The sequence below is a fragment of the Dermochelys coriacea genome, chromosome 4, assembly GCF_009764565.3.
Source record: "Dermochelys coriacea isolate rDerCor1 chromosome 4, rDerCor1.pri.v4, whole genome shotgun sequence".
NCBI classification, from domain to species: Eukaryota; Metazoa; Chordata; order Testudines; family Dermochelyidae; genus Dermochelys; species Dermochelys coriacea.
The window spans coordinates 81,916,992-81,942,712 of record NC_050071.1 but is presented as its reverse complement, the minus strand read 5'-3'; the positions used below and the strand labels follow the sequence as shown (position 1 = coordinate 81,942,712).

The 25,721-nt window shown below is 40.5% G+C and overlaps 1 protein-coding gene across 2 annotated transcripts in view; it reads left to right on the top strand.

The window, feature by feature from the left end:
• Window positions 1-25,721, top strand: part of ENPP6 (ectonucleotide pyrophosphatase/phosphodiesterase 6) — an 89,335-nt gene that overhangs the window by 50,647 nt on the left and 12,967 nt on the right. For both annotated transcript variants that reach the window (XM_043513581.1, XM_038398104.2), the window contains exons 3-6: window positions 7,530-7,641; window positions 17,084-17,225; window positions 18,940-19,119; window positions 22,854-22,991. In XM_043513581.1, the coding sequence (XP_043369516.1) occupies window positions 7,530-7,641; window positions 17,084-17,225; window positions 18,940-19,119; window positions 22,854-22,991 (572 nt within the window). The remainder of the gene's footprint in view (window positions 1-7,529; window positions 7,642-17,083; window positions 17,226-18,939; window positions 19,120-22,853; window positions 22,992-25,721) is intronic.

The window sequence follows — 25,721 nt, the reverse complement described above, 5'->3', positions numbered from 1 at the left end:
ACAGGAGACATACAGTTCTCCCTCCAGTTCAGTCACAAATTTAATTAACACATTCTTTTTTAAACAAGCATCATCAGCATGGAAGCATGTTCTCTAGAATGGTGGCCGAAGCATGGAAGGGGAATACAAATATTTAGCATATCTGCCATGTAAATACCTTGCAATGCTGGCTACAAAAGTGCCATGCGAATGCCTGGTCTCATTTTCAGGTGACATTGTAAATAAGAAGGAGGCAGCAGTATCTCCCGTAAATGTAAACAAACTTGTTTGTTTTAGCAATTGGCTGAACAAGAAGTGGGACTGAGTGGACTTGTAGGCTCTAAAGTTTGACACTGTTTTGCTTTTGAGTGCAGTTAAATAACAGAAAAAAATCTACATTTGTAAATTATGCTTTCACGATAAAGAGATTGCACTACTGTACTTGTATGAGGTGAATTAAAAATACTATTTCTTTTGTCTATCATTTTTACAGTGCAAATATTTGTAATAAAAAATAATATACAGTGAGCAATGGACACTGTGTTGTAAATGAAATAATTATATTTGAAAATGTAGAAAAACATTCAAAATTATTTAATACATTTCAATTAGTATTCTGTTGTTTAACAGCATGATTAGTTTTTTTAATTGCATTTAATTTTGTTGAGTTAATTGTATGAGTTAACTGAGATTAATCGACAGCCCTATTAAAAAGGTATAATTCTCTATTAATTTCTACAAGATTTTTCCGTAAGGTGAATTATCCAGAAATAGAGGAAGAAAGGTCGGGACAGACAGATACAGAAAGGCGTCAAAGCAGAAGTGATGGTATAAAACTACTAAGGGTACATGTTCCATACAGTTTTTACACTCGGGATTATGTGACCTCCAACATTTGATTTTTGTTCAGGTATAATATGGGGCAACTTGGAAATTTGTTGCAGGTTCTCATCAGGAAGAATTTGGGATGCTCTAACAGTCACAGAGAGGTAGGTCAGATTCATTGTGCTTGGTGCTGGGAGGTACAATTTGCCTTCTGATCAACAATAAAGATTAATCCAAACAGACATTCATATACAAAACAAGTGCCGTCTAGTTAACAAGTGGGACTACACTTTCCTCATAAGAATCAGACGGTTTTGAGACATGAATTTGGGATCTAAAACATATGGAAATATGAAAGGGAGGATGCTGAAGTTATGTATGAAGCTTGGTGTTCAAGAGAAGCTAATCTAAAAAGTTAGTAATTAAGAACATAGAAAGCAGGAGAGGCCTCTGTTGTGAATAACCATCTATCACCTTATCTGTGAGGATGCAAAAAATAACAAAGCTAAAATGCAGGCGGAGTTTATCTGAGTGGAAACATAAAAGCAACAGTATCCCCACCAATAGGGTTCCTAATTGCTGTCTGTGTTAAATCAGTAGTGTTCTAAGCATTTGGTTTTATGGAACATTTGCTCCTTCCTAATCACTGCACAAAGAGGCCTGATTCAGGGATGAGCAAACGCAGTTTATTAAGTAGTTTCTGTTCTCACAGTCTTTATCCATGGGTGAAATATCAGTTATCCTTTAAATGATTTGCTGCAAGTAATGTACAGCAAATTGTACTGTATCTGAAGTGAAATGTATGGCCCTATGTACTCACTAATTCACTTTGAAGCACCAATGTTCCAGTGGACCATGGGGCTTCGGAGGATTGTTAGTGCATTTTAGCTGTAACAGAAACACGGTAGTAAAAGGGTTAAAGTTCTCTTTCTTCTTTTCTCAGTGAGTTATGAGGTGGACTTTAACCAATAACCCTGTAGCTGCTCAATTTTTCAACTATATAGCCAGGTTTGCTTTAAGTCAAGTATAAAGGCTTCTATTTTAAATGTGAAAAAGAGAAAAAACAAAACAAAACACCATTTTCCATTTAAATGAGATATTTTCCAGACCTTTGTGCAGGCCTGGAATGTTTTCAGAACTTTGTGTTATGACACTTAACGTCTAACTGTTAAATAAATATTTAGAAATTCAAGTTAGAAATGGCAGAGGTTCAAGTCTCTGTGTCAAATAAAGAAAGATGCAGAACGGAATCTATATCATTGTGAAAGGGGTCCTCATTCCTGCCCCAATCCCAGAAGTTTAGTATTTTAAAACAGTAGGTCAGTGCTGTGCAAAATGGTGCAACAAAAATATCTGAAATTAAAGCTGTGCATACAATGCAAAATTTTTTTTTCACAATCAGTTGAATTTTAAAACACATTCACTTTAACAAGTTTTGCACACGTCTTATGTTTGCTTTTCATTGATGATAGAGTAAAATTTACCAGGAGTTATGATCACTGACACAGTGAATTTTAAGTAATTATTACTGAATGTTCATAGCAAGAAAATTATGATTTTGTAAGAAGAAGCCTGATTTTAAATTATGTTCAAGAAAGAGGGAATAAATACATATCATGTGACTTTGGTGTCTCATCTAAGCAGCCTGAATTTCAGATATTTAATACTCTCAATGAACTGCCCACATACAGACCAAGAAGTAGTACCAGAAATTATTTCTATCTGTAACTACCATGTCATGCCAATCACTTGGCAGTCTAGAAACAGCTAAGAGAGAGAGAGAGAGCTATTTGAGCAACTAAGTTACCTTCAGCCCAAGGAGGTTAATACTATAAACAAAAGTTTAGAAAATAACTCTGAAAAACTACATTTGAGAAAACTGCAACCTGTCTGAAGACAATATGTGAACAGAAAAAGAGGCTAAATTAATCAAATTGATTATATTTTTATGCATAATTAGTCATCCTACTTAAAACACTCAGAAGTATATCTGACCCAAATTTGAGCCTGTTTGGATCTGTAGTTCTAGATCAGGCCCATTACAGAGATAGGGCCAAACCACAAAATTCTGGTCTGGATTTGGATCCAGACTTCTCCTAAATGCAAGGGGCAGAGGAGAAGTTGGATCAGAAGTTCCAGTTCAGGCCTGTCTCTGTATAACACTAATAACACATGCCCAAACATAGAGAGATGCTATGCTCCATCATGATATTTGAGATCAGCTGCAGGCCAGTGCTCTTCTGCCGGTATCTACTGGAGGCAAGAAGCTTTCAGTGAAACACTGTTAGCTCTAGAATTCATTCTGTCCCTTGGTGAGCCAGAGTTCAAGTTAGTCAGCCTTCAGTGCATGAGGTGAGACTCCCTTGTTTGCTCAAGCATTTGCTTGAGGTCGGGTTTGATAGGTATTGGGTGTCTTTTATTAATGTTTTGGCATGGATAATAATGGGGGGTTGTTCACGGTTAATCTCAGTTACATGTAGCATTCAGTATTTTAATTGCTATGTGAATATGCTTAGTGGCTGTATTATGGGCCCAATATTTATGTATAAATTAAATCCAGTTACAGGTAGAATAGACAAAAATGGAGAAAAAGCTCTTGCTAATAAAGAGTAAATGGATTCAGCCCTCGTCTTGGAAATGTGTAGACTGCTAAGCCAAACTTTTAATTACTCTATTTAATATAGGCCAACAGCCTTAAAACCACCTAAGTACACAGGACCAAACATCAGCAGGGACTTACTATGACAGCTGGGCAAATACTAATTTTTTTTGCTTTATTGGCAATTTCAAAGAACTGGGGAAAGAACAAAGTTCTACTTAGATTTTGAGCATTTGTAGCCATTTTGAATGATTTACATTAAATTATAGGAAATTGTAAACCAAAAAAGTAGTTTTAAACTGAAAAAAAATCAAAGCGTTTCATTTACAAAATGTCTAACTAAAATGTTTGTGTTTTTTGGGGGCGGGGGGAGTTCAAGAGGTTTAATTTGGCAAAACTAACATGAATTTGAAAAACATTTTGGTGTCACTGATCTGCATTTTTTTGCTGAAAAAAATGTTTGTCAAAAAATTTTGTCCAGCTTTATTGACTACCCAGACTTCCTGAAGCACATCTCTATGCTACTGCTATAGAAGACTATTTAAAACCGAGGTTGAATCTATAGCTAGTTGTATGGATTATGCCATCCATCAGTTCTAAATAAGTGTACAATGAGGCATATGGTGGCCACTCAACACAGTTACTTGGTTGATGGCCATGCATTCAACTCATATGGGTCAGTGAAATGTTCATAATTCCATGTGATAAATACACTATAGTGAGAAGTGCATCAGAAATGCCTTAGATTAAGGCCAAATTTTTCAAGAGTGGTTGTTTAAAACTAGGCTTCTAAATCCATTTTGAAGCACATAAATGAGTTGCCTGATTTTCAAAATTTGAGCACTAACCAATATTAGTTGAGTTCAGTGAGAGCTGCTAGGGGCTCAGCGCTTTTCAGCTTCTTTACATATGCACTTAAATAAGAATTTAAGAGACTAACTTTAAGCACCCACTTTTGGAAATCTTGGCCTGAGTAGATAGATCACAATATGTCAATAAAGTATTAAATTCAGTATACTGATCTTGAAGTAATATCATAGAATTATAGGACTGAAAGGGCCCTCAAGAGGTCATCTAGTCCAGTCCCCTGCACTCATGGCAGGACTAAGTATTATCTAGACCATCCCTGACAGGTGTTTGTCTAACCTGCTCTTAAAAATCGCCAGTGGTGGAGATTCCACAACCTCCCTAGGCAAGTTATTCCAGTGCTTACTATCTTGACAGTTAGGAGGTTTTTCCTAATGTCCGATCTAAACCGCCCTTGCTGCAATTTAAGGCCATTGATTCTTGTCCTATCCTCAGAGATCAAGGAGAACAATTTTTCTCCCTCTTTCTTGTAACAACCTTGTAAGTACTTGTATGTGGGCCACAATGCCAAAGGATTCATATCTGCAGCTATGGAGAAGCATCAATGTGTCAGTATAGCCCGCTTTATTTGGATATTTTTTATTTTTCCTTGCATTGTGAGTTGGCAATATGAGCTCAACAAGGTTGAGATGCAGAAAACTGACAAATGGCTTTTTTTGAGAGTCCTATTAAGTAATTGTGACTGTGGTCGCTGGAGAGGCCACACTCAGATTGCTTAACCAGGGCAAACTGAAAAGAATAGGGCAGACAATCCCCAAAACTGGTGGTTTAATCTATAATTAGATTTCACCAATCTGCAGGGATAATCCAGAGTAGATCTGGAGACCTTAGTCTTGCGACTTAGATATTCCCTGATAAAGTTAAGTGGATCTGAGATAAAACAGGATCAGGCCTGACTTCCTTTACAGCTGAAACAAGCTGTGGTCACAGCAGGGCTACCTTGGCTGAAGAATAGGTAATGTATATTGTTGTATTCATTAGCATAAAGCAATTAACAAAACAGTTCATAGGTAGTCTCCTAAAAATTTCAAAGAGGAATGAAGACAATATTATTATTACACCTCAAGTCCCATCTAAATAATATCTCATTTCAATTTTTGAATCTATAGAACACAGTAATGAAATAGTATAGACAGGAACAGAAGTTTAGTACTTATACAATAATTAGCACCTACAAGTTTACCTACAAGATACAGATAAACACAGAAAAATACAAATAGTGTCTATTCTTAATTCTCTAACAATACAGGCCTACATTTCAAGGATTCTCATCTATTTAATATGGTTTTACTATCTATCGATAAGGAATGGGCCTTTTTACCATTTCAATACTCTTCTAATATTAAGGGTCCTTAAGGGTTGTTTTCAGGTCACATAGCCGGCTGGTTACACAACCCTCGCTGGCTCAGCATCACAGCAACATAAAACAGTGCTGTGCATAGGTGCTGACTCCATGGGTGCACTGGGGCTGGAGCACACCCGGGAAAAAATGGTAAGTGCCGAGCACCCACCAGCAGCCACTCTACCAGAACCTCCCCTCTTCCCAGTGCTTCCTGGCGGCCGGCAGGCCCCACCAATCAGTGCCTCCCTCTCCCTCCCAGCACCTACTGCCTGCTGTGGATCAGCTGTTTTGTGGTGTCAAGAGGTGCTGGAGGAGAGGAGAGAGGTGTGAGGGTGCAGTCTGCTCAGAGGAGGGAGTGGAACTGTGTGTGGAAAGGGTAGGGCAGGGAAGAGGCAGGAAAGGGGCGGAGCGGGAGTGGAAAAAAAGCAGGGTGGGGTGGGGCCTTGGGGGAAGGGGTGGAGTGGAGGGCAGGCCCTGGTGGGAGCACCCCCTGGCGGATTAAAAACTCAGCGCCTATGATGTTGTGTAACCTTATTTCCTCCTACAACAGAATCCAGCTCCCAGCATTCCTTAAAGCATAGTTCTTTAATCCCAAAGGTTTAGCCAAGTGGCCCAAATTGTGACAGTTTCAGAGTGCTGCTAACACCACTTTAGTGTAGAAAAAAATCTCTCGTTGACCGAGCAACACCTCAAAATATTTTACTACATATTAGTCTGGAAAAGAGAAGACAGAGGGGACATGGTAACTGTTTTCAAGTACAGAAATGGTTGTTACAAGGAGGAGGGAGAAGAATTGTTCTTAACCTCTGAGGCTAGGACAAGAAGCAATTGGTTTAAATTCCAGCAAGGGAGGTTTAGATTGGACATTAGGAAAAACTATCGGGGTGGTTAAGCACTGAAATAAATTGCCTAGGGAGGTTGTGGAATCTCCATCATTGGAGATTTTTAAGAGCAGGTTCGACAAACACCTGTTGGGATGGTCTAGATAATACTTAGTCCTGCCATGAGTGCAGGGGACTAGACTAGATGACCTCTCAAGGTTCCTTCCAGTCCTATGATTCTATGCCATGAAGCCATTACGTAAAAGATCTCTCTCTCTCTCTCTGTGTCCTGGGATTATCCCAGGAAGTGTATATTACTGTGATTTGAGGGTTCCCGGGGTGTTTAAAGCAAAATTGCATGAATTTGTGTTGCTGAGCTGTACAGTTATAAATATTAATGTCACCCACTAGTGCAATAATCAGACATAAAAAAACGTGTTCTCCTGTGTTAAAAGCCCATGTTCTCCTGAAGGATATGTTGCTAGAAGTTGCTGTGCCACAAAACACATTGTATTTTGCTAGGAAAGGCTGCAGGTTACTAAGAGAATTAATTGACAAACTATTTTACTAAGAACTGATAAGAATGAGATCTAACAGTTCAGTTCCAGTCTCACATGGTAAAATATATTTTATGGAGGGTATTTTTATGGTAAGTGTTGTGTTTAATTGGAAAGTCAACTTTAGGAATAATAATCTAGACCTCTGTTACATTGGATACTTGGGAATGAAGGAATGTGATTGTATTCTTGAAAACTATTACAAAAGGAGCCAACGTGGTGGTCTAAATGGCGAAGACCTGCCACACAGGAATCAGGGAAGGTCAAACCAACATAGCCCTTTTAGAAAGGGAAAAAGGATAAAATTAATAGATTCCAGAGGACCTCCATCAAATACTCTCCATACATACAAATGCTGTGCCATCTTTCATGAATTAAGAATGTGAAATGAATGACAGATGTCATTTTGGCTCTGACAGTCTTCAAAATCTCCAGCAGATATGGCCAGAAATACAAGAAACGTTCACCTTCCCATGCTCCCCAGTGCTTGTCGCTTATAATCAGAAACAAAACATACAATATTTGTCTCGTCTTTTTAGGCTGCGAGGTTGAAATCCTTGGTGTCAGACCTAGTTTTTGTCGACCATATTTCAGTGTCCCAACAGACTCCAATTTCTCTGATGCTGTCAGTGATGCTCTGGAGTCATTGAGGTAAGTCACCCAAAATTCTTCATCACAGTATTTCTTTTCTCAAACATTAGTATTTGAGCAGCAATAGCTTTGCCTTAAGGCACTTTCTTGAGAATTAGTGACCATCTTGAAGGACCTGATGAAGCCAAGGTTGGTTTTGCTGTTATACCATGGACACAGAAAAATATGCATTTCCAATGGCTTTCTTCTTGCTTTTGATATGGCACGCATGTGCCATAATGATTAATTATTTTCCATATCCTGGCTATTAGAAGTGAAATGAGGCTCAATCCATTTATATATCAGACTGATAGAATCAACTCATTTAGCCACAAAAGGACTTTAATCATTTAAAGACAACCAGAGTTATTGAATGTTCAGGTCTTTTGAGATTTAAATCAGGCCACTTATTTAGAAGCTTAATGCTAGATTCCATATACAAACTTTCCATACACAGATGGACCCAACCTATACAATTCAGATCTGGATTTGAGCAACCTCAAGTGGAAGTTTGTTCAGATCCAAGCTTTTGGTTCAGCCATTTCTCAACCAAATGTTAATCGGGAGAGTCCTGCTTAGCTTTTAAAACCAGGTAAGATCTGGGGTATTCAAGACCAATATGGCCCCATTCTCGAGGCCACATGGACCAAACCTCTTCATTAGTAACTTTCTGTTTTAACTATAATGTAGTCATTTCCAGGATACACTTACTTTATTAAATACTTAATCTATTATATCATTTGAATTTGTTGAATCATTACCTTTCAAATGTTGTAGACTGCTGTATAAGTATAGAAAGATTATCATTGCAAAAAATGGGTGTTGAACAGTGTTCAACCTGAATATAAGTTTCCAAATCTTAAGAGTGTGTATAAACTTGCTATTGTATATAAAACTAAAGGAACCTCAGGTTCTAACCAGCCCTTAGTCTTGCAAAAGTATATCATGAATATTACCTTTTAGACAGAATCTGGAGTCTCATACTTCAGAGTGCATTTTGAAAGTTAAGGAAAACAAACTTCTCCCATTACACAATTGCAATTTCCAAGCTATATAAAACTTTGTTGTATCTAAACCAAACTCCTTTAAACTTGTCAAATGCGCAAGTCTTCAGTGAGGACTGAAAATCCAGTCATGAAACCATTAAGAGTGCTTACTCACCTAAACAGGCCCTTTGAAATCAATGGGATTACTTGCATGTGTAAACATTATTTGCCTGAGTAAAGTGTTGTAGGACTGGGTTAAATTTTCAAAAGTTCTTAAGTGATATAGGAGCCTATGTTTCACTGAAAGTCAATCTTAAGTCCACATTCAAAGTTTTAAACTTAACCTGCTTTGAGTGGAACATATGCAAATAAAGTATCTGAAAAATGTCTTGCCTGGTATGAAAGGTTTTCTTCACATTCAGATAAGTCAAGCAGCTGAGCACCACCTTTGTGGCTTTCAGGTATCCTGAGCACTGCTGCCACATAGCTGAGGAATCAATCCTATAATTCAGTCCAGGGTTTCTTCTTACTCATACGGTTTATGAGGTGACTGGAAACCTGACATTAAATGGTTTCCCTGTTTGTGTGATTTTTGGGTGGATGGAAGGATGGATAGATGGATGGACAGAGAGATATGAGGCAATTCACCTGCTAGACTTTATTTGTTTCCCTGTTTGTGTGATTTTTGGTTGGATGGATAGATGGATGGATGGACAGATGTGAGGCAATTCACCTGCTAGACTTTATTTGTTAAGAATTCCTTAATCATCAGCATTCAGCTTATTGAGTGATGAGAAAGAACTGAAAATGGTCATTGAAATCCTCATTGTAGGGATAGCGTATCAGGCTGGGAGCAGGCATGTTTGCTGCTTCTTGGTTGGTTTCTGTGAGGCAAGAGGGCCTAAGGTGGAGAGAGTCTAGTCTTGGACTTGGCGGATTTTGAACATTATTAAACTTTGATGAAGTAATGACTGAGCCTTGAAAGATCTAGTCCCTCAAGCTGTTCTTTTGGAAAGCTGAAGCCCACTGAAAAGATCTCCATTGCTCATTCCCTCAGACACACACAATGCTGCTAGCTGCTGCCTTCAGTTAAAAAAAAATGGGCAAGAATATGAGAGAGTGAGTTTCACAGCTCACCAGGGGAGAGAGCTGGTGATTTCAATTAACAGAGCAAACTGGTGGTACTGTAATATCTACAGTAAACACCACCTGCAGCCATCTGAGGAGCCAAAACACTGCAGGTACAGTTGGACCTGGAGAGCTACAACCACATCTAATTTCCTATTTCCATTTCAAGAAGTTCCACTCCGAGTCCCTCTTTAACTTCAGCCGGAGGGACTGAGTTCCATTTCTTTAAACCCGCATCCATGTCGCCACTACCTATCTGCATACACACAGCAAAGGAAGATTGATGGAGAGTGGGAGTGATAAAAAATAAAATCAGTCTTAAGTATTAATATGACAGCTACTTACAGAAAGGGGGATAGGGAAGGAAGAGGAAAGCAAGGAGAGAAGAGGGGATTAAGATTTATAAAATACCTTCCCCTTATTCCTCATTTTCTCTCTCATTTCTTTTTTCTATCCCCATCATCCATTTTTCCTACTTTAAGAAACAATGGATTGTTTTACTGTACTGTTGTGCTAGATGTAAGGCTGGAAATATAGTTATTTTAGATGTGTAAATTTGTGCCCTCAATCTCAGTGTAAAAGACCCTGCCATTAGTCATTTCCATTATTATTACACATGGCCAGGAGAGCTTCTGATTCTTGGTGCTGTAAAAGGCAGATAAATAAATCCATTCCCAATTGGAAAATGCCTCCTTTCCACACACTAAAACATTTTAAACCAACTAATCTATGGCTGAAATGAACTACATGTGGGAAAACAGCCCGTGGCAAGGTCATCCTCCCACATAAAGACAAGAATGCCAAGTGTTATACACCAGGTTGTCAGTCAATTGGTTAATATTTGAAGCTGCAGTTAGAAAAGGCTGAAATTAAAATCCCCCAAATGTGCATTTTAGCTATGAAGCAGTCATTAGAAGTTAATGTATTGGGTCCACACCTGCTCTCACTAAAGTCAATAGCAAAACCTGAACTGACTTTAGGGCCTTTTATGAGTGCCAGCATGGTGTAGGGATAAGTCTTGGTTCTGGAAACAGGAACTCCTGAGTCTAATCTTGTAGTGAAATCCTAGATCCATTGAAGGGACTTTTGTCACTGGCTTCAGTGGGGACAAGATTTCACATCTGGAGTGTCCACTGACTTGCTTTGGACCCAGTCCAACTCCTGTTGATGTCAAAGGAAAGATTGTTTCAGGAAGATTTCCCATTTCTTTGAATCAAGCCCCTTGAGAAAGTCACTTTAGCCAACATTTTCAAAACTACATGCCCAACGTTAAGCTCCTATGTCTATATTTAGAAGCCAAATTTTACATATACACATTTGAAAAGTTAGGCCAAAATCTCTGTCTCATTTTCCCCATCTGTAAAATGGTGTCATGAAGATAAGTGCTTGTGCAGTGCTTTGAAAATGTAAAGTATTTCTTGGTTATACCATATACTCTGCTCTCTTCAGCATTCTTTATGGAAAAAATGATAGCTTATAAGAGCTCAGTCTTGTAAGGTTCTGGCCACTCCCGCTCGGATCCTGCAAACCTCTTATGCATGTGCTTAACTTTAGGCATGTGATTTGTCCCATAAAAGTCACATGCTTGAAGTTAAGCATTTATCCTACAGGATTGAGCCTTTACTAAGAAATTTCATACCTCAGTCTAAAGTCCATTCATCTCATACAATCAAAAATAAGTAATACTTAGATTCTATACGGCTTTTATATAGAACTAAATGATGATTTGGGAATGGGTGAGGAGAGAGAACACACCTCAGATAAAAGTATTTGAAGGCTGTAAACATCAAAAAAGAAGAGAACTATTCAGAGAGAGTTTCAAAATATACATCTATAGTAGAAGTAATCAGATGAATTTAAGAAAAATTAATTTAAACTGAATAGTGGGGAAATATTGTTAACAATGAGATCTGTTAAACTGTGGATTGTCTCCAGAGGGATGAAATAAAGGCACCTTCACTTCAAATATTTTAAATTAGAGTAGACAAAGAATGAGAAAATGTTTTGTACTGAATAAGTAACAGAGGTAGGCTGAACTGCCTAAGGGTATGTCTACACTATGAAATTAGGTCGAATTTTAGAAGTCTTTTTTTAGAAATCGTTTTTATATAGTCGATTGTGTATGTCCCCACACAAAATGCTCTAAGTGCATTAACTCGGCAGAGTGCTTCCACAGTACCGAGGCTAGTGTCTACTTCCGGAGTTTTGCACTGTGGGTGGCTATCCCACAGTTCCCGCAGTCTCCGCTGCCCATTGGAATTCTGGGTTGAGATCCTAATGCCTGATGGGGGCAAAAAACATTGTCGCGGGTGGTTCTGGGTACATGTCATCAGGCCCCCCCCCCCCCCCCGTGAAAGCAACGGCAGACAATCGTTTCATGCCTTTTTTTCCTGAGTTACCTGTGCAGATGCCATACTACGGCAAGCATGGAGCCCACTCAGCTCACTGTCACCGTATATCTCCTGGGTGCTGGCAGACGTGGTACTGCATTGCTACACAGCAGCAGCAACCCATTGCCTTGTGGCAGCAGACGGTACAATAGGCCTGAAAACCATCCTCATCATGTCTGAGGTGCTGCTGGCCACCTCAGTAAAGTCGGTCAGGAGCGCCTGGGCAGATATGGGTGCAGGGACTAAATTAGGAGTGACTCGACCAGGTCATTCTCTTTAGTCCTGCAGGCAGTTCTATTGTACCATCTTATGGTGAGCAGCCAGGAGATGTGGATGGTTTGCAGTCCTTCTGCACTGTCTGCTGCCAGCCAAAGATGTAAAAGATAGATGAAGTGGGTCAAAGCAAGAAATAGACCAGATTTGTTTTGTATTCATTTGCTCCCCCCTCCCTCCATGAAGTCCTGCCTGAAATACCAGAGGGAGGGATAGCTTAGTGGGTTGAGCACTGGCCTGCTAAACCCAGGGTTTTGAGTTCAATCCTTGAGGGGACCATTCTGTGTGACAGTTGTTTTTGTTTCTCCTTGATGTAAAGCCACCCCCTTTGTTGATTTTAATTCCCTGTAAGCCAACCCTGTAAGCCATGCCGTCAGTCACACCTCCCTCCGTCAGAGCAACGGCAGACAATCGTTCCATGCCTTTTATCTGTGCAGACGCCATACCGTGGCAAGCATGGAGCCCGCTCAGATCACTTTGGCAATTAGGAGCACATTAAACACCACACGCATTATCCAGCAATATATGCAGCACCAGAACCTGGCAAAGTGAAACCGGGCGGGCAGGCGACGTCAGCGCAGTGACAAGAGTGATGAGGACATGGACACAGACTTCTCTCAAAGCACAGGCCCTGGAAATGCGGGCATCATGGTGCTAATGGGGCAGGCTCATGCTGTGGAACACCGATTCTGGGCCCGGGAAACAAGCGCAGACTGGTGGGACCGCATAGTGTTGCAGGTCTGGGATGATTCCCAGTGGCTGCGAAACTTGCGCATGCATAAAGGCACTTTCATGGAACTTTGTGACTTGCTTTCCCCTGCCCTGAAGCGCATGAATACCAAGATGAGAGCAGCCCTCACAGTTGAGAAGCGAGTGGCAATAGCCTTGTGGAAGCTTGCAACGCCAGACAGCTACTGGTCAGTTGGGAATCAATTTGGAGTGGGCAAATCTACTGTGGGGGCTGCTGTGATGCAAGTAGCCAACGCAATCAAAGATCTGCTGATATCAAGGGTAGTGACCCTGGGAAATGTACAAGTCATAGTGGATGACTTTGCTGCAATGGGATTCCCTAACTGTGGTGGGGCAATAGACGGAACCCATATCCCTATCTTGGCACCGGAGCACCAAGCCGGCAAGTACATAAACCGCAAGGGGTACTTTTCAATAGTGCTGCAAGCACTGGTGGATCACAAGGGATGTTTCACCAACATCAACATGGGATGCCCAGGAAAGGTACATGACACTCGCATTTTCAGGAACTCTGGTCTGTTTCAAAAGCTGCAGGAAGGGACTTTCTTCCCAGACCAGAAAATAACCACTGGGGATGTTGAAATGCCTATAATTATCCTTGGGGACCCAGCCTACCCCTTAATGCCATGGCTCATGAAGCAGTACACAGGCAGCCTGGACAGTAGTCAGGAGCTATTCAACTACAGGCTGAGCAAGTGCAGAATGGTGGTAGAATATGCATTTGGACATTTAAAAGCCTGCTGGCACAGTTTACTGACTTGGTTAGACCTCAGCGAAACCAATATTCTCACTGTTATTACTGCTTGCTGTGCACTCCATAATATCTGTGAGAGTAAGGGGGAAGACGTTTATGGCGGGGTGGGAGGTTGAGGCAAATCGCCTGGCCGCTGGTTACGCGCAGCCAGACATCAGGGTGGTTAGAAGAGCATAGGAGGGTGCAGTGCGCATCAGAGAAGCTTTGAAAACCAGTTTCATGACTGGCCAGGCTACGGTGTGAAAGTTCTGTTGGTTTCTCCTTGATAAAACCCCCCGCCCCTTGGTTCACTCTACTTCCCTGTAAGCTAACCACCCTCCCCACCTCCCTTCGATCACCGCTTGCAGAGGCAATAAAGTCATTGTTGCTTCACATTCATGAATTCTTTATTAATTCATCACACAAATAGGGGGATAACTGCCAAGGTAGCCCTGGAGGGGTGATGGAGGAGAGAAGCACTGGGAGGGGTGGTGGAGGAGGAAGGACAAGGCCACACAGCACTTTAAAAGTTTAAAAGTTTAAAACTTATTGAATGCCAGCCTTCTGTTGCTTGGGCAATCCTCTGGGGTGGAGTGGCTGGGTCGCCGGAGGCCCCCCACCGTGTTCTTGGGCATCTGGGTGAAGAGGCTGTGGAACTTGGGGAGGAGGGCGGTTGGTTACACAGGGGCTATAGCGGCAGTCTGTGCTCCAGCTGCCTTTCCTGCAGCTCAACCATACACTGGAGTGTATTAGTTTGATCCTCCAGCAGCCTCACCATTGAATCCTGCCTCTCATCACGCTGCCGCCACCTTTCAGCTTCTGCTCTCTCTTGAGCCCACCACTTACTCTCCTCAGCCCGCCACCTCTCCTCCCAGTCATTTTGTGCTTTCCTGCACTCTGACATTGTCTGCCCCCATGCATTCATCTGTGCTCAGTCAGTGTGGGAGGACAGCATGAGCTCAGAGAGCATTTCATCACGAGTGTGTTTTTTTCGCCTTCTAATCTTCACTAGCCTTTGGGAAGGAGAAGATCCTGTGATCCTTGAAACACATGCAGCTGGTGGAGAAAAAAAACGGGACAGTGGTATTTAAAAAGACACATTTTATAGAACAATGGGTACGCTCTTTCACAGTAAACCTTGCTGTTAACATTACATACATAGCACATGTGCTTTCGTTCCAAGGTCGCATTTTGCCTCCCCGCACCACGTGGCTAGCCCCTCCCCATGGCTAATAGTGGGGAACATTTCTGTTCAGCCACAGGCAAACAGCCCAGAAGGAACGGGCACCTCTGAATGTCCCCTTAAGAAAAAGCACCCTATTTCAACCAGATGACCATGAATGATATCACTCTCCTGAGGATAACACAGAGAGATAAAGAACGGATGTTGTTTGAATGCCAGCAAACAGACACTGCAATACTTTATTCTACAATGATTCCCGAGTACATGCTACTGGCCTGGTGTGGTAAAGTATCCTACCACGGTGGACAGAATAACACTACCCTTCCCCAGAAACCTTTTGCAAAGGCTTTGGGAGTACATCCAGGAGAGCCACAAATGCCAGGGCAAATTAATCATTAAACATGCTTGCTTTTAAACCATATATACTATTTTAAAAGGTAGACTCACCTGAGGTCCCTTTTCCACCTGGCGGGCCTGGGAGGCAGCCTTGGATGGGTTTGGGTGGTACTGGCTCCAGGTCCAGGGTGAGAAACAGTTCCTGGCTGTCGGGAAAACCAGTTTCTCTGCTTGCTTGCTGTGAGCTATCTACAACTTCATCATCATCATATTCCTCGTCCCCAAAACCTGATTCCGTGTTGCCTCCATCTCCATTGAATGAGTCAAACAACACGGCTGGGGTAGTGGTGGCTGAACTCCCCTAAAATGGCTTGCAGCTCATCATAGAAGCGGCATGTTTGGGGCTCTGACCCGGAGCGGCCATTTGCCTCTCTGGTTTTCTGGTAGGCTTGCATCAGCTCCTTAAGTTTCATGCGGCATTGCTTCGGGTCCCTGTTCTGGCCTCTGTCCTTCATGGCCTGGGAGATTTTGATAAATGTTTTGGCATTTTGAAAACTGGAACGGAGTTCTGATAGCACAGATTCCTCTCCCCATACAGCGATCAGATCCCATACCTCCTGTTCGGTCCATGCTGGAGCTCTTTTGCGATTCTGGAACTCCATCATGGCCACCTCTGCTGATGAGCTCTGCACTCACCTGCAGCTTGCCATGCTGGCTAAACAGGAAATTGAAATTCAAAAGTTCACAGGCCTTTTCCTGTCTACCTGGCCAGTGCATCTCAGTTGAGAGTGCTGTCCAGAACGGTCACAATGGAGCACTCTGGGATAGCTCCCGGAGGCCAATACCATCTAATTGCATCCACAGTACCCCAAATTCGACCCGGCAAGGCCGATTTCAGCACAAATCCCCTTGTCAGGGATGGAGTAAGGAAACTGATTTTAAGAGATCTTTAAGTCGAAAAAAAGGGCTTCGTCATGTGGACGGGTGCAGGGTTAAATCGATTTAACGCTGCTAAATTCAACCTCAACTCCTAGGGTAGACCAGGGCTAACAAAGTGGTTCTCAACCTTTTCCATGCCAGGACCTCATTTTCTATACTGGGATCTCCCTCCCATCCAGCTAAGACAGTCTTTTCCATTTAGCAATATTGGAAGGACTAGGTGGTCACAACCCCAACCCCTGTTCGCAACTCACAGGTTGAGAATCCCTAACCTAACACATTCTTCCAGTTTCTAACTTCCATGATTTCCCCCACACCACCCCCTTTTTTTTTGACTAGTGTGCCCAACAAAAGATGTGAATTTCAGATTATCTTGGGATCTGTCTCCAAAACTAGCTGAAGTCCATGAGTAAAAAGGAAAACTAATTAAAATAAATATAGTATTCTACATTAATGGATCAAAACATTGTATTAGCATTAATGTAAACTGCAGTGTTTTGGATCATTACTGTAGAATACTATTTTAATAAAGGAAGCCAGGTCTAAGAAACGCACACAAAATCTTGTTGCAGTGATCCTAACGCAGATGATGGTATATACTGTTGATAACATATCCTTGATATATACTAGGCAAGTTAAGGTTTATTCAATGTTCACATGAATAAGAATAAGTAGTATTGGCCCCTGAAAAAGTAAAACAAGGTACATGTTGAAACCTGACTTTTTTGCTATGTTGCAACCCCAGAAATGGCAGTGCAGAAATGGCAGCAGTGTATTATGAACGCATTGATGTGGAAGGCCACCATTTTGGTCCTTCATCTGTTCAGAGGAAGAATGCTTTGAGGGCACTGGACAAAGTATTGAACAACATGACCAAACTAATCAAGGTCAGTGATGTGACAAAAGATTGAGTGCTTTGGTATGCTTCATTTTTCTTTCTACTCTGATCCTTATTACCATTAAAGCTCCTTTGCAACAATTCACGGGTTAATATGCATGTGGCATTTCAAAGGTTCCAAGCTATTAGTACCTCTCCCTTTGTAAAGTTTCCTTCCTGCATTGGACAACTGCTTGGTAGTGAAAGGTTCCTTGTTATACCTGTTGTTTATAGTTATGATCTGCCTACTTTCTTGAACATAGCACTTAGCTGAATGAGTCAGTTCAACATTATAATGAGTTACCTCTCCCACCTTAAAATAACTCTACTGTTGCAACAAATGTTGCTAAAGAGATATTTCTGAAACAGTATTTAACCGAGACCATAAAACAATGTTGTTTGAGGAGGTTAAAAAATGGCTCTGCAAGACGTTATGGAGGATGTTATGTATATTCATACTCAGGAGTTAAATTCCGCCGGAGCTGTCCAGAGCGGAGTTCCGGTAAATATTTTTAAATCCACAGGGCTGATGCCCCAAACCCCAGTGCCTCCAAAGGGGGCTCTGGGAATTACTCTTTGAGAATTCAAGTTCTGTTCATACCCATATAATGGCAGTTAAGATTGCATTTCTGCAATAACAGAGGTTATTGATTTTGCTAGCAATTTAAGGCATGATACTGCTGCCCTTAATTTAATTTCAGTAGACACCCTGTATGGTCTCTGGTGGTTTGCATGGCAATATCACTAGCCCCAGGAAGCTGTAAACCAGCAGGGACATTGCTCTTTTCAGAAACAGAGTTGTCAACTGGAATTTACACTAGGGAGATGAGTAAAGATTACTCATTCTTATAAAGGCTGTAGAATCAGACAATTACCTTTTATGGCAGATTTATGGGGTCTCTTGCAACTTTGCTTTAAAAATTATCCAACTGATTTTATAGTGGGGAATGAGCACATCAGGCTGCTGTGTAAAAGCCAGTTCTGTGAATTTCTCTGCTACCAGGAAGCATGAAATGCTATTGATAACTGTCCACAGTGGTAAATATACCTTGAGGTATTAATGTCCTCAGCAATGAGTAATATGAGGAAGGGAGTGAAAAATATCTCAATAAACTATAAGAGCACCAGTTTTATATTTGAGGGAAATGACCTACCCACACAGATGGAAATGGGAAAGTTTTTCTCAGTCTATTTGGACTAAACAGAAAAAGAGATTAGATCAGATCCTGGTCCCAGTGAACTCCCATTCACTTAGATGAGATTGGGATTTGGTGCATAGCCGTTTGTATGAAATGTTCATTAACAACAAATGCATAGGAATGAAATGCTACCTATAACTAGAGACAGTGCCAGGAAGTTTGATGGCACTTATCCAGATGAGGATTAGGATCGAGATAGGGTTTGATGGTCAGGTTTAAATTTGAACCAATAGTAAGATTTGGATTCAAATGAGATAGTGCTAAATTCTTGTGACCAGCATTTGAAAAATCTCAGGCCAAAATAATGGAAAATCTCATGAGATCAGTCTGAACAGACCAAGACCAGACTTTTTGTTGTTGTAATTTACTGTAAAGTATCCCAGGCAAAACCCATCTTCACTGTAACTCCACTGATTGCAGCAGAATTTAGGCAAGAATGAATTCAGCCACCTAGCACAGAAATTTGACTCAGGAACACACTGTATTCTTTTCAAACTGTAATTGCGGTCTTCACTAATTTGACAGGACAAGGGCCTTCAGAATGACCTGAATGTCATTTTTTTCTCGGATCATGGGATGACTGACATTTCCTGGTTGGACAAAGTGATTGAGTTGAAGAACTATATAAATATGACTGATATTATCCAAATAAAGGACCGAGGCCCTGTTGTGAGCCTGTGGCCAACTAAGGAGAAGCAGACTGAGGCAAGCAAAAGAATCACCTTGTTATTTCTTCTGTTTTATTCCAATCATTTCTCAGCTTTAGTTTGAGTCCCAGGAGTCCAATTCTGCTCTCAGTTGCAGAGTTGCAAATCAGAAGGCAGAATTTGGTCCTGTGATTCAGGTTTCACCTAATGATGGATGATAAAGTGCAAAACATTTTTGTGTAAAATTCACATCATGCAAATCAAAAACTATAATTTTTCTCTGAATTATATTCTTTATGCAAATACACACACCCGTCCCATATTAGCAACATCTATTTGCTTTAGGCAGAGAGGTAGACTTGTTTTCTACTTTTTTTGTTTAATACTGTAAAACACTCTGCCAACATTTTCCAACCTGGTGCCTGACACTAGACTTAATTAGACTAACATTAATCCATAAATAAATGTTCAAGGGGACCTAAGCTTCCACCGAGATCAAGAGGAGTGTAGCATGTCTCAAAATCAAGTCAGTTCTACATCCATTTTTAGGCACCTATATAGAACCCTAACTTTCAGCATCCAGGCTGGGATTTTCAAAGAAGTTTGAGGGAGTTAAGTGCCCTAATTCCACTGAATTTCAATGGCATTTGGGCATCTAACTTAATTAGGCTCATTTGAAAATTCTGGCTTTTTTTTTTTTTACACGACAATGGCAATCTCTTTCCAACAATTTTGAAGCATTAGCATTTTTGATTCAATAAATGATAAAAGCCCAAAACTGCTGGTTTTGAGACTGTTGGAAATAAAATTATGGAAACCAAGTGAAGTTCTAGACTAACTTTCTTAAAGTGCAATATGGTTAACAAATAAGAATGTCCCATTGACAGTTAACTAAAAAACACACTCTTGAAAAACTATTACTGTTTTCCATAGAATCAGAGAAAGTAGACATATTAAGTGATTTACAGTCCAGGTACCTGCCAGTGCAAAATTGTTTCCTACAATTCATCTTCTGGTGAGTTTCATAACTCACTTGAACATTGTAGATTAAATGATTATAGGAGAGGGCAAAGTCTGTAAATTTCTGCACAAAAACAGCCACTTTAGGAAACAGAGCTGGTATTGTACTGACTTGATGGTCTGACCATTTGAAGCCAGTGCTAGAGTTTAAAGTGGTCTCAGAGGAGTGCCAGAGCTTTCATGTAGGGCTCACACAGTTATTAAAATACTCATAATGCCCTCTCTCTGGAGGCTGACCTACCTCATTCTCATGTCAGAGGCCTCTATATTTTTTGGCTGGATCTGCAAACCACCAGCCACCTGTAATGCTTGCTACTCACATTGACAGAGCTCATACCCCCATTCAACAAAACACCTGCTTAACTTCCATTAAATGACTCTATATCCCTGTGCAGTGATGGAATACAGGGTGTTGCTGCATGGGGACTTTTTTCTGATGGATTTTTCTTCAGGACTCCAGAGTACAGAGTAATCAGTAGTACCTATTTCACTTCCCTAATAGGAGTTTTGGGGGCTTTTTTTAAGGAAATGAAATTTATCATCTTTTCCTAGGAATGCTACTGCCCAGAGCGGGCTGTCCTCCCTAACCTTCCCATTATCTAAGGGCTTGGCTACACTTGAAAGTTAGAGTGCATTAAATCAGCCCCGGGCGCCTAACTCTTGAGGTGTCCACACTGGCAAGGGAGTTAAAGCACCTGGACTCTGCAGCTGGAGCACTCCTGGTAATCCACCTCCACAAGAAGCATAAAGCTTGCTGTGCTCTGGTTGAAACACCCGGGTGTCAGTGTGGATGACGAGTTGCATTACTGCGCTGTGATTGGTCTCCGGAAACATCCCATAATCCCCTGACGTCAAGTGACCACTCTGGTCATTGTTTTGAACTCAGCTGCAGGCATGCGGATATTCCCTTTCAAAGCTCCATTTCTGACATCCGGCTGCTTCTCCGCTCTGTGGAATGCTGAGTGTGTGTGAGAGGGACAGGCAGTGGGAAGGGGGGTCTGCTGCTGCCTGAACTTACAAGACAGCATGCTGACACACTCTCTGCCCCCCAAAACACACTGTCTCTCCCCCACATACACACAACACACTCCCTGTCACATTCCCACCCCCCCATTTGAAAAGCATGCTGCAGCCACTTGCACACTGGGATAGCTACCACAATGCACTGCTCTCTGTGGTGTTGCATGAGCTGCTAATGTGGCCACGCCACTGCGCTTGCAGCTGACAGTGTAAACACACAGCAGCGTTTTCCCTGCTGCAGTCTCCAAAGGCTGGTTTAACTCCCAGCTCTCCACATCTGCAAGTGTGGCCAAGCCCTCAAGAGTGCATTTGAGTTTGCAGCTGATCATTTAGGACTACTCTATACTGAAAAGTTACATCAGAATAGCCATGTCGCTCAGGGGGTGTGGAAATCCCCCCTACCCCCCCTGAGACTTAGTTAAGCTGACCTAACCCCCAGTGTAGACAGTGCTAGGTAAATGGAAGTAGTCTTCCATCAACCTAGCTACCACCTGTAGGATTATCTAGAGTGATGGGAGAACTCCTTCTGCCGCTGTAGTGAGTGTCCACACTGAAGCTCTTCAGAGGTGCAGCTGCAGTACTGTAGCTGTGCCGCTGTAGCATTTTAAGTGTAGACATGGCCCTAGGAGGCAGTTACTTTAACAGCACCAGAAGTAACCGTCTCAAAGCTATCAGTGTGGACAGACTCCAGTAAGTTCAGTAAGTACAGCTTTTTCCCTGCAAGCCAGACTCTCCCACTCTTAACTCATGTGAAGTATTACAAGCATGATACTTTTGAGTAGTCCAATTCAATTTTAAAACAACAGGACTATTCATGAATTAAGGTTCAACTCAACGTAAGAGTGGCAGGATTTGACCCAGTGAGTCCAGTTCTTAGACACTGGTGCATTGTTTCTTGATGGCGACTGTAATTGTGGAGCGTTTCCACGTGAGGTATATATTTGGCAGGGGAAGTTAAACAAAGCAAATCCATCCTGCACGCATCTGAAACTATCACTTAAATATTCAGGCCATTGGCCTCACTTCACTTAAAGGCTAGGAACATTACCACACAATTAATGCATCTATCCTTCCATGTAGGTTATAACAATGAAAAGTGTGGAGAAGAGAGATTTATACCCTCAAGTTAAAAAATGACCCTTCTCCACAGTATGTTCTCTAAGTATTTCTGCTGAATAATTTGGGTTACATTTTTATGCTGAAATTCTAGACAATAGGATAATATTAATAAGATAGTTGAACTTACATAGTGCTGAGCATCTTCAAAGCTCCAATAAAACATTGATGAATTAATATCACAGCATCCTTATGAGACAGATGAGTGCTATTACCTCAAACAGGGGCCCAGGGCAACTGCCCCTCAAATCCTCTCCCTCCCCACCCCAGCCCCAGGTTGCTCTGCCTACTAGAGCACACTTGTTTTCACTGTTTAATTCAGGGTCTCCATAATTGTTTCCAGTGCTGTAGCTCAGTGTGCATCTGTGCACATGTGTGTGTATACACACAAATTGCATTTGCATGTGTGGCAAATTTTCAAAGGAGCCTCCTAAAATACACCTACCAAATTTGCATTAACACCCATTTGCACCTGCAAAGTCTCATATTTGTATGCATTAATGAGTATTTGTATACACAACTGGACACTTACAAAGATAAGCTATCTGGTTTAAAAATGCAGAAGTTTCTCCTCACCACAGATGCACATGCAATTTTTACAGGCAGATGGTTTTATAATGTTTGTTTCTTTTACAGGTGCATAATAAACTGAAAGCTGTGCAACACATGAATGTTTATAGCATAGAGGAAATTCCAGACAGATTCTATTACAAAAAAGGGAAATTTGTGTCTCCTTTAACTCTTGTGGCTGAGGAAGGATGGTTCATAGCAGAGGTAAAGTGTATAAACAAATTATTGATTTACCAGTCTGGTTAAAAAAATATAATATATAAAATGAATAAGAAAAAAGACAGAAAATTATAAGATTAATGGTAAGTTATACTACTGACTCAGAGTTTAGCTGGGATAAATTCTACTGCCTCACATTTAAATACTAGAAATGTATGTTTAAATGAAACTAATGTTGTGACAACTACATCGAATCTAAGTTAAGATTGATCCTTTGTCCTGTTGTGGAATAACAAGAGTTGAAACTTATTCCCTTTTGCATATAATTATTTTTCCTCTTCATCCAGTTTACTCTTTCCTTTCAGCCTTCCTCTGGTTAGGTTCAGGGATTACTTTCTTTTGCAACCTAAGATTATCCTAATGTATGACAATGTTTTCTCCACCACAGTACCCTCAACTTGGTTCCCTGGGTACTTTTCTGACATCCTATTGTCCCTTAAAAATACTATCCGCTCTCTTGACTTCCCCTCATTTCCAATTATTTACTACCATCTCCCCACCACTAAGCTCTACATTACTTCAATTTTCGATAATTCCTTTGCTTCTGGTAATTTCCCCACCCTCTATTTAATTCAAAGGGGGTGGGTTTTTTTGTTATAGAAAAAAAACTTATTCATAAGGAACCCATGCCCAAAGGTGATATAAAATACAGCATTTACTCAAGAGAGTAACTGTTTTAGGTATGTAAGTGAATGATTACAAGTGGTTGAAGATGAGCATTTTGTTATCTGCCATAAGCACAACTATGTTTGCATGCATAATCAAGAACACTGATTTCTATCCATAGGACTCAGTTAAACCACCACTGAAATGCAATCACTTCTGGGGTGGAATACAACGGCTATTTCAGAGTGCCTTCCACAAAGGTGTTAAATGCTCCTGGGAGGCACTCATCTTGCAGTGCATACAGAAGCAACCACAGTCTGAAGACAGGAAATGAAGAATACCTTATCCAATTGAAACTGCAAGGATGAATTTTAGTAGGCAAACTGTTAATTAAATATTAGAGAACTCAGTTAGTATACAGCGTTTAACATCGAAGCATTTTTTTTAAAAAAAGTGGAATTTGTTATAGAGACTTTCATACCAGTTTTCATTATTATAAAATATTACTCCTATTATTTAGTATTTATATTTCATCCAAGTCTTTCAAAGTGCATTGCATATAGGGTTGTACAGGAAATAGTTTTCCCATCCCATGAGAGTTTTCAAGATTTTGAAAAGTTTTCCCATCTCAAATTGGGGCAAAAAAAATCAAAATCCTGAAAAAAAAATTGAAACTAAAAGTGTTTTGAACCAAAAATCCAAAACATTTTGGTTTCAAAAATGTCAAAAGATGACATATCAACATTTTCAAAACTTCTTTTCCAACTTTTTTTTTTAAGTTGGGAAATTTATCAAAACTCTTCCCACAAATAACTTTTTGGCAAAAAAATTTTCCTCAAAAAATTCTCGAGCAGCTTTAACAACAAACGTTACTTAAGCCTCACAATGCTGAGGTTAGGCAACTATAGTTATACGCATTTTATAGAGGGGTAAATGAAGACACCACTATGTTAAGTGATTTGTCCAAAGTCACCTAGTAGTGACATAAGTCAATAACAGAGTTGGAAATAGAACCTAGGAGTACTGGCTCCCAGTCTTTCTAATAATTATACCACACTTGCCTCACAAATTAACATAGCTAAAGAGAACAGCTCCTTTTATGCCCGTCATATTGTTATCTGACTGCTACATTTCCAACATAACAGCTCTAGTTTGTGATGGTGAGTTTCAATGCCTCCTTTAAAAAAATCATTCTTGAATATGGATTGGTGAGCTGCACATTTTCAGTTTAAAAATCTAAATGCCACTGTTGAGTTTCAAGAGTATATAAAAAAAAGTATCTGAAACCATTTTCTTTAATTGATTTTAGAAAAAGGTGTAACTAAAACCTTTTGTACAGTACCAGCTTAACATTCAGAACACTTATGTATACTGAAAAAAATTTAAATAATGGAAATTTGACAATCCCTTCATAACAGTCGAAAACATTGCTTACTACAAAATTATTTCTGCCTTTTTGCCCATTCCTCCCTATTGTTTCTGATTTTCAAGAATGCCCTCTCATTCATTCCGTCAATTCTTCCACAGCCCAGGTGTATTTTCATGACCAGACACTCAGATTTGAAAAAGAAGCTGCGTCATATTTTTAAAGTAATAATTGAGATTTCAATTATTTTTCTACCCAAACCACTGAAAAAAGTTTGCCAAGCTCTTTCCTATTGTGTTCACCTTTTACATTTTTTTTTAAAATACTTTCCATTGTTAGTAGTACTCTCTGAGCACTATTGGCATTATTTTTGAGCAGAAAGGGGGCATGTCTCGGGAATTCTACCCTCTCCATACGTTCCAGACTTCACTTTTGCATTTCAGTATCCAAAGCTCAATACTCCCCCGCCCCGACCTTTTTTTTTTTAAGTTCTGTTGGTTTGGGTGTTGATACTATTTTGTTCCTCCTGAACCATTACTCATTCTTTACCCCAATTTAATTTTCCATATAAAATATTTGTGGTTCCGTACCTCTATATTTAATGCTTTGCTTGCTGGCCTGTATATGTTATGTACCTCTACTACTGTACTTTCTGCAGTTTAAACAAGCTGAATTTGTAGTTACAGATAAACATAAGTATGTAGGAGAACTTTAGAATGTCAGGAGGGCTAGGGAATTGCATG